We start from the raw sequence: 12,795 nt of genomic DNA on the forward strand, positions 1-12,795 counted from the left end.
TTCCTTAGTGAAGAAGCATAATTTTGTATCTAGAGTCAACATTTTATTCCTAAAATAATGTATCTCCAATTTTATAAAGGTCAAGAATCAATCCGTCTTATTGATAATTATATCCCTAGTAGCAGGAAAATAACTGGCACATAGGAACTTAGTACATATTTATTAAATTTAGGTGAACTTTTTTATCCCTCTAGCCTCTATTATATAGCCTGATACAGAAAATGTGCTCAATTTTGTTTGTTACATCAAAAATGGAAAGTGCTATTCAACACTAAAAGTACATAAAAGTTGTGGTTAACACATCTGCTTCATGAATTGAAAATCAGACAAATACTCAAACCTTTATGAACAAATTAATTCATAAAATAGCAAGGTTTAATAAATCTAATCAAACACCTGATTTCCACAGCTGACTACAACTGGTCCCCACAATCCAGAAGGCAGAGCTCACGCAGTAAGACAGGAATACACATAGCCTTACTTGACCAAAAGATTCAACTCTCTCAAAACCTGGAAGAGCTCCGCAAGGTTATGGAAGCAACATTTCAGTATACAATTCATGACTATCATGGAGGTCTAAGTTCTACTCAAGATAAATCTTAGAAAATGTAGCTAATGTACACTGTGAAGAAGAAAGTTCCTATTAGCAATGTAATTTTGTAATTACATAAGCAAACGAGGATATTACAATTTAATAGAAAATAATTTATGAGGCCGGGCATGGTGGCTCACGCCTGTAATCCCAGCACTTTGGGAGGCCGAGGTGGGTGGATCACGAGGTCAGGGGATTGAGACCATCCTGGCTAACACAGTGAAACCCCATCTGTACTAAAATACAAAATAAAAAATTAGCCAGGCAAGGTGGCATGCACCTGTAGTCCCAGCTACTCAGGAGGCTGAGGCAGGAGAATTGCTTGAACCCGAGAGGCAGAGGTTGCAGTGAGCCGAGATCATGCCACTGCACTCCAGCCTGGCCAACAGCGAGATTCTGTCTAAAAATAATAATAATAATAATAGTAATTCATGAGGCTGGGCGCAGTGGCTCATGCCGGTAATCCCAGCACTTTGAAAGGCCAACACAGGTGGATCACTTGAGGTCCGGAGTTTGAGACCACCCTGGACAACATGGTAAAACCCTATCTCTACTAAAAATACAAAAATTAGCTGGGCATGGTGCACATGCCTGTACTTCTAGCTACTTGGGAGGCTGAGGAAGGAGAATTGCTTGAACTCAGAAGGTGGAGGTTGCAGTGAGCGAAGATCAAGACCACACCACTGCACCCCAGCCTGGGCAACTGAACAAGACAAAGAAAGAGGAAAGAAAGAGAGAAAGAGAGACAGAGAGAGAGAGAGAGAGAGAGAGAGAGAAAGAAAAGAAAGAAACGAGAAAAAGAAAAAAGAATTCATGAGCACTGGTGATTAATAAAAACCATTATGTTACAACATTAATATACCATAAAAGAAATGTCACATTCATATTCAATATGTATTATCTTTATTTTTATAAACTTTTATTCTAATATATATTACATGCACCTCTTATACTGGACGGCAACTATCATTATTTAGGTATGCTGAATGAATAAGGCTGTTCTACACATAAATCCACAGAGGAGATACATACTACAATTTGAATAGATTATATTTAATATCTAACATTGAGAAATCTAACTCTTATCTCAGTCTACTAAGTAGTTTATAAATATGAAAAAATAAAATTAAAAAAATTCTTACCTTGCTTAAACCTACTGCCAATAGTAGCAGTTTTAGAAGATGTCAAACTTCTAATCTTTTCACAAGCCAGTGAGATGCAAAATCGCTTTTTGCACCGCCACTCCTTAATGAATGTTTGGAAAAGATTTTGGTCACTTGCTACATCAATTATGGCCAAACTTTCTGAACTGCTTGAGGCTGGAGTTAACTGTAATCCATCCTGTGATAACTGAAGTGAAAAGCTTGTGTCACTAATAGGGCTGTTGTCTTTGAACCCATTTCTACTCTCTGGACTTAAATAGTGGTTTTTAATATCTGAAGGTGAGCCAAATAAATAACTTTCACCAGGTTGTAAAACATTATTAGTTTTCCAAGGGTTTACAGGTGTTTCAAGAATCCCTGGAAATGTCAGCTTAGAAGCAGATGTTGGAATGGGTGTAGGAGGAATGAGACCATTATCATCAACTATATTACTTTCTTTACGAGGTAAGAGGGATGAGGTTTCATCATGATTGGCATTGTTTTCTAGCATCTCAATCTTGCTTTTTACTTCATTATTAGAAGAAAATGAAATTCCCTGCACTTGTTTTGTCTCCAAGTTTGAAATAACTTCTTGTTCTTCATTTAACTCTGTATTTTTTCCATTCAAACTAGACAAGTTTATAGTCATTGATTTTAGCTTTTCATTTTCTAGAGGACTGGATACTTTATCTAAAATCCTTTGCAGTCCTGGACTTAGATCAAATGATGCCCCTGACCATATGAATGAATGATTTTGCCTGGTCCCAGTTAATTTTGATTTTTCAGCCCTTTCATCTTGATCTCCTCCATCTTGATCACCTTGGTGGTGCTCATCAAGTACTGGATCACTTAGTTCTAATGCTCTAGGAGATACTACAGTATGATTCTTCTCTTGGACAGGAAATATATCCGCATCGTCCAAAGCGTCAACCATCTGAACAGAATCCATTTCTGAAAATATAATAGATTCATCATTGGAACAAGTCAACTGCTGGTGGGTATCTTGATTCTCATTTACATTTGATTTTTTAATTAGGTCTTCTTGTAGACACAGAGAATCACTAAAATGGTTTGATGTTACTTCTGAAGGAAGGGGTTCTTTCATTTGCACATCAGGTAATTGTTCTTTTACTAGATAGTCATCACTGAAACTATCAAATAGTAAACTATCACTCATATTCAAACTTGTTTCAGGAACTGGAAGACATTCTCCTTCTACACCAGTGGGAGTTCTCTTTTGAGGAATCAGAGGTATAACTGGTTTCACAGTTTCTTGTGTTTGATAACCTTGAAGAAAACTATTTAATTGAGAATCAGTAACAGAAACTTCATTCTTTTTTAAAAAAAGACCATTTTCCTCCAATAGTATTGGAGAATGGAAAATCGGGCTTTCTGGAGTCAGGATATCAACCCCATGTGAATCAGTGCTTTGTTTCATAGTACCTACAGTCTTAAGGTCCAAATGATCTATCTTAGTCGCTCCTAGAGGGTGCTGTTCAGCAGGAAAAGGAACGTGACACTCCTTCTGAAAAGAGTTCATCGAGTTCTGTTGGACTAAGCTCTTCTGCATTATCCCTGCTGCCAGGTTGGTGTCCTTTGCTCCTAGTTTGGCATTTTCAGTTGCCATCTGTTGTATTATTTTCTCTGACTGAGTATCCAGGTAGAAACTATCTTCAAAATCACAGAGGACTAAACCTAAGTCAGAAACATGATTATTTTTAGTTTTGTTTGTTGTATAAGTACCTGTTTTTTCTTGTAGTCTAGCACTATTTAGAAAATTCTCATGCTGGCCTTCTGATTTGCTAAATGCTCCAGCTGATGGAATTACTTCACTGGGTATTGCAGTTCTGCTTATATCATCTCCTAATGCCTGAAAATGACGTGGTTTATTTTCCTCTGTATTAAGCTTTATCCTTTCACAATTGATAGTAACATTTGAGTCTCTATTTATGTAACTACTGACTGCTTCACAGGGCATTTGTCTCTCTATTATATTTTTCTGTTTGGTAAAAGTGCTTGTCTGTTCATGAGATTGCTTTCGCAGGTACTGGTTAATTGGATGGGTGTCATGGTGTTTCATATAAACATTCTGGTTTTTTGAACCATTTTGTATCAGCACTTCATTTATTTTTTCTGCCTCAACAGCTACTCCTCTGCCCTTTTCACTAACCACACTAGTGGCCTGACAAGTCACATTTTTACTCTGAGATCCTGTGACAATATGTTCCACAAAATTATCATTAGTTAGTGTTATGTTCCATGAACAATTTTGCTTTATTTGTAATGGGAATGATGTTTTATTATCTTTTTCCTTACCACTCAAAGATACGTTTTTAGCAAATGGCCCTGAATTTCTAAATTCCGTTTTCTTCTCATCTAAGGTAAACGGGTCTTCACAAAGACTAGGATTAGACAGAGTCTGTCCTTGTAAATGGATTCTACACGCTCCAGAGTCTTTCAGGGGGCTGCTGTCCCTAGATCGCTTTAGATGCTTTCTATGTTTCCAAGATCGAAAACTTCTGCTCATCTTCTCTGAATTGAAATTCAAAGGTACCTTTTTTGTTTTCTGTGAAAAAGTCTGAACAACTTTCTTATTGCTTGTTTTCCCCTCATTCCGAGAGGCTCCTGGCTTCTCTTTATTTATATATAAAGAGGCCCGTTTTCTTGCTCTGAAAATGGAACATCTCTGATGTTCTTGATTCCCATTCTGGAAATTACAATTAAAGGAACTTGTATGCTCTCTACTTTCATTTAAGTCTTGCACTATATTTGGTGAATGCTCAATATAAGAATCACTAAATATGGTGTTACTTTTGTTCTTTGATGTTAATTTTTTATAAGAACTCTTAGTTTGGGATATAAATGTGTGTTCCTTTACTTCGGACTCACTGTGAGTCAATGAGCATGTACTAGAATGTAACAGGGCACATGGATTCCATTGCACTCCCATTTCAACTAAGTCCTGCTGCAGAATCATTCTGGCTTCTTCCACTATAAGGGCTGCTGCTTCCCTTTCAGTTAAACCTTTTCTGCCAGTCACCCAGATAGTTCGCATATTGCGACGTTCTTCAACTGCTTCCTCTTCCTCATCCACTGCCTTCCGGGCACTACACAAGGAGATGGGAAAAGACAGAAATGAATTCATTCATTAGTAAGGCAAATATTTATTAAACATGCAATCTGAGCTGTTACTAGGAACTGAAAAAATAACAATGAAGAAGAGAGAGAAATGTATCTGCTCTCATGGCACATTCTAGCTGGGGAATTCAGAAAATAAACAAAAAGTTTAAAATGCATTCTATATTACCTGGTGATAAGAGTTGTATACAAAAATGAGGCACCAGAAAGGGTGGGTGGTTCTGTAGTTTTTAAATGGCATAATAAAGGAAGGCTTCACTAAGACAGATTATTTAAGTAGAAGCCTTTAAAAAAGTGAAAGCCATAAAACTTTCATTGAAAAACATCCGGCCGGGCGCGGTAGCTCACACTTGTAAACCCAGCACTTTGGGAGACCAAGGAAGGCGAATCACTTGAGGCAACGAGTTCGAGACCAGCCTGGCCAACATGGTGAAACACTGTCTCTACTAAAAATACAAAAAATCAGCCAGGCATGGTAGCGGGTACCTGTAATTACAGCTGCTTGGGAGGCTGAGGCATGAGAATCGCTCGAACCCAGGAGGTGTTACAGTGAGACAAGATCACACCACTGCACTCCAGCCAGGGTGACAGAACAGGACCCTGTCTCATTAAAAAAATTTTTTAAAAGGCTGTGCGCAGTGGCTCATGCCTGTAATCCCAGCACTTTGGGAGGCCAAGGTGGGTAGATCATCTGAGGTCAGGAGTTCAAGACCAGCCTGACCAATATGGTAAAACTCTTTCTCTACTAAAAATACAAAAATTGGCCGGGTGTGGTGACATGTGCCTGTAGTCCCAGCTACTTGGGAGGCTAAGACAGAAGAATTGCTTGAACCCAGGACGCAGAGGTTGCAGTGAGCCAAGATCACGCCATTGCACTCCAGGGCGACAGAGCGAGACTCTGTCACAAAAAAAAAAAAAAAAGACAAGAAAGAAAATGAATCCTTCTGTACAATACACAATATAAACTCTGGGCAAAATATATGAAGGGACTAGAAAATGAACAAAAGAAAGCAGAAATTGGAGGGGGGTTGAGACTTGGAAGAAAGAAAATGGCAGTGGGTGAATTTTCACTTTTTACCTGAAGGCAGGGCCCAGTCAGCACCCTGTAGGTTGGCTAAAAACTTAGATAAAAACCTGGAGTTCACTGATTGACAGAAATCAGAAGAGAGTTAAGAGTAACTACATTAGTTGGAAATTTAAGGCAGTCTAGAACAGATAACTAGAGAGGAACAACTCGTAATTCTTCATATAAACTCTGCCCAAATCTCTGACTGACCTCTAAACCGTGCAAATGTGGACAGATTCCAAGTGGCCAGTTAAAAGTCTAAACCAGGGGTCCTCAACCCCCGAGATGCAGACCAGTACCAGTCCATGGCCTGTTAGGAACTGGGCCGCACAGCAGGAGGTGAGCTACAGGCAAGGGAGCATTGCTGCCTGAGCTCCACCTCCTGTCAGATCAGCTGCAGCAAACCCTATTGTGAACTGTACATGCAAGGAATCTAGGTTGCGTGCTCCTTATGAGAATCTAATTGTTTTGTTTCATCCTAAAACCAAACCATCTCCCCACCACCGCCCACCCCCACCTCCACCCCCGGTCTGTGGAAAAATTGTCTTCCATGGGCAAGAGATATGCAAGAGCAAAGAGGATAGTAAAATACTATACCCCATCCCTTCCCACACAGGTTAAGGTCTCAGAGCTGGGAGTCAGGTTTAAAGTGAGTGGGAGAGAAGAAACACTAACTGGAAATGAGATTGATGCTTCCATCTAAAACAAATTGTTTAATACCTGAAAATAAAACTAGTTGTTAGTACCTGAAAGTAACTAAATACCTATAGAATCTGCCTGAGATTTCATATAAGACTGAGTTCAAAAAACAGTGGTAGAAAAAATAATTAAGCTATTCCTTGATTTATATACTGAGTCTAGCCCATTCAATAAATTGGTTATTCAGACATACACACAAAAAAATAATCAAGGAATCTTCTCACAAATTGTTTTGAGGGACACTAGCATTCCAAAGAACATTTCAGAGGAATGTATTTTAAAATGCTCTTGCCTGAAGTGTAAGATGAGCCCGAGATATATAATGAAATCACATCAAAATTATCAAAATCCATCAAAGCAGACCAAAATCAAAATTTATCAAAGCAGAAAGCATTGATACCAAACTTTTGCTCAGTACTTTTTTTTTTTTTTTTTTTTTGAGACACGATCTTACTCTGTCACCCAGGCTGGAGTTCAGTGGCACTATCAGGGCTCACTGCAGCCTCGACCTCCCGGGCTCAACCAACTCTCCAGCCTCACATCCCCAAGTAGCTGGGACTATAGGCACATGCCACCATGCCCAGCTATTTTTTTTTTTTTTTCAGTTTTAGTAGCGATGAGATCTTGCTATGTTGCCCAGGCTAGTCTTGAACTCCTAAGCTCAAACAATCAGCCTCAGCCTCCCAAAGTACTGGGGTTACAGGCGTGAGTCACTGTGCCCAGCCCCACTCAGACGTTCTAGTAGGAATGTTTTTAAGTCATGTATTATTTTTTAAATATATAAAATAAAAAGTAATCTGCAGCCGGGCACAGTGGCTCACGCCTATAATCCCAGCACTTTGGGAGGCTAAGGCAGGTAGATTGCCTGAGGTCAGGAGTTCAAGACTAGCCTGGACAACATGGTGAAACCCTGTCTCTACTAAAAATAAAAAATTAGCTGGGCCTGGTGGTAGGCGCCTATAATCCCAGCTACTCGGGAGGCTGAGGCAGGAGAATGGCTTGAACCCAGGAGGTGGAGGTCGCAGTGAGCCGAGATCGCACCATTGCACTCCAGCCTGGGTAACAAGAGTGAGACTTCATCTCAAAAAAAAAAAAAGTAATCTGCAACGGGGAAAAAGTAGCCATGTTTTCTTCTACTTACACCAAGTATATAATAAGATTATTTAAGAGAAAAATACTTTAATACATTATCTATTATTTTAAAATTGACATGATTTTTTTTTTTTATTTCATAAGCCCATGTAGGTAAAGGTATTTTCTTACCTTTTGAAAGGCACAGCATTTTTCAGAATCACCTCCACCTCCACAATATTTGCTCTAGCAAGGTCTGCCACAGTATGAAAGCCAGAAGCATAGAGAACCCTGGCTCTCTGAGCATTTAGTAAGGATACCCGAACCAGGTCACACAGCTCCCTCTGGATGCCAAACGTAAGACGCTTCTGAAATTGGGAAAGTAGTAGTTCCATGTTGTGCCAGCCCAGACGGTTGGAAAATACTGTAATCATCCCTAGAACATTCATAGAATATTTGTTGAATTCAATTTTTTTTACAGACGAATTCTCCATTTCTTTAGATGTATTTATATTTTCTTTTGTTTTTTCCCTGCAAAATTTTAAGATTTAACAAGGCCCAAGGTGTAAGTTAACAAGGGAGCAGATATATATTCAGAGCCTTAACTAATTGGACAATAAATGTGCTAAGTTTCATGAGATGACATTAAATGTCATCTTATTTATTCTTAATCCTCAAGTTAACACATGAAAACTGAGGCAGAGCACATAAACACAAAACAAACAAGAAGCCCTCACCCTAATTCATTCCTCTCTCTCTCTCTTTCTTAAGCAAAACAGAACTCTTAAAAACATGTAAAGGTCTCTCTCATCCCGCTGCCCAAGATGCCGAAAGGAAAGAAGGCCAAGGGAAAGAAGGTGGCTCCGGCCCCTGCTGTCGTGAAGAAGCAGGAGACTAAGAAAGTGGTGAATCCCCTGTTTGTGAAAAGGCCTAAGAATTTTGGCACTGGACAGGACATCCAGCCCAAAAGAGACCTCACCCGCTTTGTGAAATGGCCCCGCTATATCAGGTTGCAGCGGCAGAGAGCCATCCTCTATAAGCGGCTGAAAGTGCCTCCTGCGATTAACCAGTTCACCCAGGCCCTGGACCGCCAAACAGCTACTCAGCTGCTTAAGCTGGCCCACAAGTACAGACCAGAGTCAAAGCAAGAGAAGAAGCAGAGGCTGTTGGCCTGGGCCGAGAAGAAAGCTGCTGGCAGAGGGGACGTCCCCACCAAGAGACCACCTGTCCTTCGAACAGGAGTTAACACCGTCACCACCTTGGTGGAGAACAAGAAAGCTCAGCTGGTGGTGATTGCACACAACGCGGATCCCATCAAGCTAGTTGTCTTCTTGCCTGCCCTGTGTCGTAAAATGGGGGGTCCCTTACTGCATTATCAAGGGGAAGGCAAGACTGGGACGTCTAGTCCACAGGAAGACCTGCACCACTGTCGCCTTCACACAGGTGAACTCGGAAGACAAAGGCACTTTGGCTAAGCTGGTGGAAGCTATCAGGACCAATTACAACGACAGATAGGATGAGATCCACCGTCACTGGGGCGGCAACGTCCTGGGTCCTAAGTCTGTGGCTCGTATCACCAAGCTCGAAAAGGCAAAGGCTAAAGAACTTGACACTAAACTGGGTTAAATGTACACTGTTGAGTTTTTTGTATATAAAAATAATTAAAATAATACAAATTTTCCAAGAAAAAAAAAAACATGTAAAGATGCTGGGTGCGGTGGCTCACGCCTGTAATCCCAGCACTTTGGAAGGCCAAGTCGAGCAGATCATCTGAGGTAAGGACTTTGAGACCAGCCTGACCAACATGGAGAAACCCCATCTCTACTAAAAATACAAAATTAGCCAGGCATGGCGGTGCATGCCTGTAATACCAGTTCCTCGGGAGGCTGAGGCAGGAGAACCGCTTGAACTTGGGAGGCGGGGGTTGTGGTGAGCCGAGATCGTGCCATTGCACTCCAGCCTGGGCAACAAGAGAGAAACTCCATCTCAAAAAAAAAAAAAGTAAGGGACTCTTTCCACCTAGAGGAAAAAAGGGTTGGTTTAAATATTCAAGTGCTGAGAGAACTAGAAAGAGTGAAGTTCCCACCTGCATTTTCTTCAAAGAAAGGTTGCTGAGCTCAATAGCTGCACTGTCTTGGAATAAAGAAACCAAAACAAGTGCCATATCATAAAGACATTTGTTGAATTAAAATTTTGTGACACTTCCCTACAAGAACATAAACCCCTAGAGGCAGTCTTTCATCTTTGATACCAGTGAGTCTAAGAGTGAGTCCCTCCCGGCCGGGCGCAGGTGGCTTACACCTGTAATCCCAGCACTTTAGGAGGCCGAGGCGGGTGGACCACGAGGTCAGGAGATTGAGACCATCCTGGCTAACATAGTGGAACCCCATCTCCACTAAAAATACAAAAAAAAATTAGCCGGGCTTGGTGCCGGGCACCTGTAGTCCCAGCTACTCGGGAGGCTGAGGCAGGAAAATGGCATTAACCCAGGAGGCAGAGCTTTCAGTGAGCCGAGATGGCGCCACTGCACTCCAGAGCAAGACTCTGTCTCAAAAAAAAAAAAAAAGAGTGAGTGCCTCCCTTCCTACCACTATCTCTTCTCATCTTCCCCGCAGTACTCCCTCATAAGCACATATCTTCACGATGAAACCTATTATACATATAACACACCCTCTTGTAGCCCATAGTTTCCTTCTTAAGGGCTTGTAAGGATTCCTTAGTAAAATCAGACCCAGAATTTCTCGTTTGCTTAGGGTTTAATACATTAAGGCAGACCAGTGGTTCCTTAGATCATTTTTATAACAGTCAGACAGGAGTTCAGAAATCCCTCTCCATCTTCCATCCTTCTCCTCAACAATATGTATTAATCAGCACCTTTTTTTTTTTTTTTTTTGAGACAGAGTCTCGCTCTGTCACCCAGGCTAGAGTGCAGTGGTGCGATCTCAGCTCACTGCAACCTCTGCCTCCCGGGTTCAAGCAATTCTCTGCCTCAGCCTCCCCAGTAGCTGGGATTATAAGCGCCCACCGCCACACCTGGCTAATTTTTTGTATTTTCAGTAGAGATGGGGTTTCACCATCTTGGCCAGGCTGGTCTTGAACTCCTGACCTCGTGATCCACCCGACTCAGCCTCCTAAAGTGCTGGGATTACAGGCATGAGCCACCGCGCCCGGCAATCAGTACCTTAATAAGAAAGGGGAGACCACAGAGAACTTTGTTTCTGTTTCTTCTTGCAACAGGAAAAAGAAAAGAAAAACAGAAAGGAGGATAGTCAGCAGGTTGCTAAGGAATGGAGGCCAAGACATTCAGCTAGTTACCAATCCTCTGTAACATGGTACTGAGCCCTGAGGAGCCATAGTTTTGAATTTTCTGATGATGACAAGAACTGTACAAAATTATAGCACTTTTAAAGAAGCCTACAATAAAATGGAATTTGAAAAAAAAAGTAATCTTAACTCGACCTCAAATCACAGTATTAAATAAATGTGAAACCCTTTGTTTAACTGACCTGCATAAACAGCAGCTGACTGTTGCAAAGATTGAATCTGCCCACGATTGCATCCATATTTCTGATTTATTTCCCTTAAGGGAACTTCACTGATTAAATCTAATAGCACAAGACTGGTGAAAAACCTGGGAATAAATCATCAAAAGCATGGTAAGAGATCCTTCACGTCTACTAGGAGATACAGTATGTTGAAAAATGACTAAGAACTGGAAAGGCAACAGAGGGCTTATATAATACATTGTGGTGAGATTCTTAATAGAAAATAGGATTACTGGACAAAGGCTGAGATCAATGCTTGCAAAGCAAGTTTTGACATGCATTAGTACTATAGTAAAGAACTAATGTCTGTATAACAAAAACCTGCCCATATTCAAAACTGCTGCTAACAAGAAATGAGACTTGGTTCAAGAAATGTGATGACACAAAAATTAAAAAGATAACTTGATATACAGCTACATGTATATCATTACTCCAATAAAATGACAATATAAATATAGCATACAATTTTGATTTGAAAGGCAATGGTAGCAAAAGTAATCCAAGTATATAAATCCTTATAAAATTTATACTTAACCATATTATAAATAATATTCTAGAGACTGTTTTTTAAGAAAAATCATTTCATTATTATTTCTTTTTTTTTGAGACGGAGTCTCACTCTGTTGCCCAGGCTGGAGTGCAGTGGCGCAATCTTGGCTCACTGCAACCTCCATCTCCTGGGTTCAAGCAATTCCCCCACCTCAGCCTCCCAAGTAGCTGGGATTACAGGTGCACACCACCACAAACGGCTAATTTTTGTATTTTTACTAGAGACAGGGTTTTACCACATTGGCCAGGCTGGTCTCGAACTCCTGACCTCAAGTGATCCGCCCACTTTGGCCTCCCAAAGTGCTGGGATTACAGGCGTGAGCCACTGCACCCAGCCAATTTCATTATATTTCAAAGACGCTAACAGCCTGTACCAATTTTTCCACCTGAATCTTTTAATTAGCTCTTCTCCTCTATTGGTAATGAATCACTTTTAAGTATGATATAAAGCATAACCCCAGGTGAAGTCACAGTAAGTTGGTGGTTCTTCTGATCAACACCTTCTTTACAAAAGAGAGGTAATTAAATATTCTACCTTAAAAGACATTTATATATAATGGCTGCTGAACTGTGAGCTGCAGAAAGAAACTAAAATACCAATAAATTTAGTAAATATAGAAAACTTGCTGGGCGTGGTGGCTCACGCCTGTAATCCCAGCACTTTGGGAGGCGGAGGCGGGTGGATCACCTGAGGTCAGGAGTTTAAGACCAGCCTGACCAACATGGAGAAACCCCATCTCTACTAAAAATATAAAATGAGCCAGGCGTGGTGGCACATGCCTGTAATCCCAGCTACTCAGGAGGCTGAGGCAGCAGAATCGCTTGAACCTGGGAGGCGGAGGTTGCGGTGAGCCGAGATCGCGCTATTGCACTCCAGCCTGGGCAACAAGAACAACACTCCATTTCAAAATTTTAAAAAAAAAGAAAATGAAAAAAAAGAAAACTGAAAAATCTTATACTCTGCCAAAATTTTGATTTTATTGACAAAGAAAG

At 40.7% G+C, this 12,795-nt stretch overlaps 1 protein-coding gene and 1 pseudogene across 8 annotated transcripts in view; one reads left to right on the forward strand and one right to left on the reverse strand.

The window, feature by feature from the left end:
* POLQ (DNA polymerase theta) overlaps nt 1–12,795 on the reverse strand; it is a 116,871-nt gene that overhangs the window by 57,159 nt on the left and 46,917 nt on the right. For all 8 annotated transcript variants that reach the window (XR_010132908.1, XM_055383755.2, XM_063704094.1 and 5 more), the window contains 3 exons: nt 11,215–11,339; nt 7,901–8,144; nt 1,735–4,841 (listed from right to left, as the gene is read on the reverse strand). Coding sequence is in view for 7 of the 8 variants with exons in the window: in XM_055383755.2 (XP_055239730.2) it covers nt 1,735–4,841; nt 7,901–8,144; nt 11,215–11,339 (3,476 nt within the window). In the remaining variant the exon portion in view is untranslated. The remainder of the gene's footprint in view (nt 1–1,734; nt 4,842–7,900; nt 8,145–11,214; nt 11,340–12,795) is intronic.
* LOC101133242 (large ribosomal subunit protein eL8-like) lies at nt 8,516–9,334 on the forward strand (annotated as a pseudogene).

This window comes from Gorilla gorilla, chromosome 2 (genome assembly GCF_029281585.2).
Source record: "Gorilla gorilla gorilla isolate KB3781 chromosome 2, NHGRI_mGorGor1-v2.1_pri, whole genome shotgun sequence".
NCBI classification, from domain to species: Eukaryota; Metazoa; Chordata; class Mammalia; order Primates; family Hominidae; genus Gorilla; species Gorilla gorilla.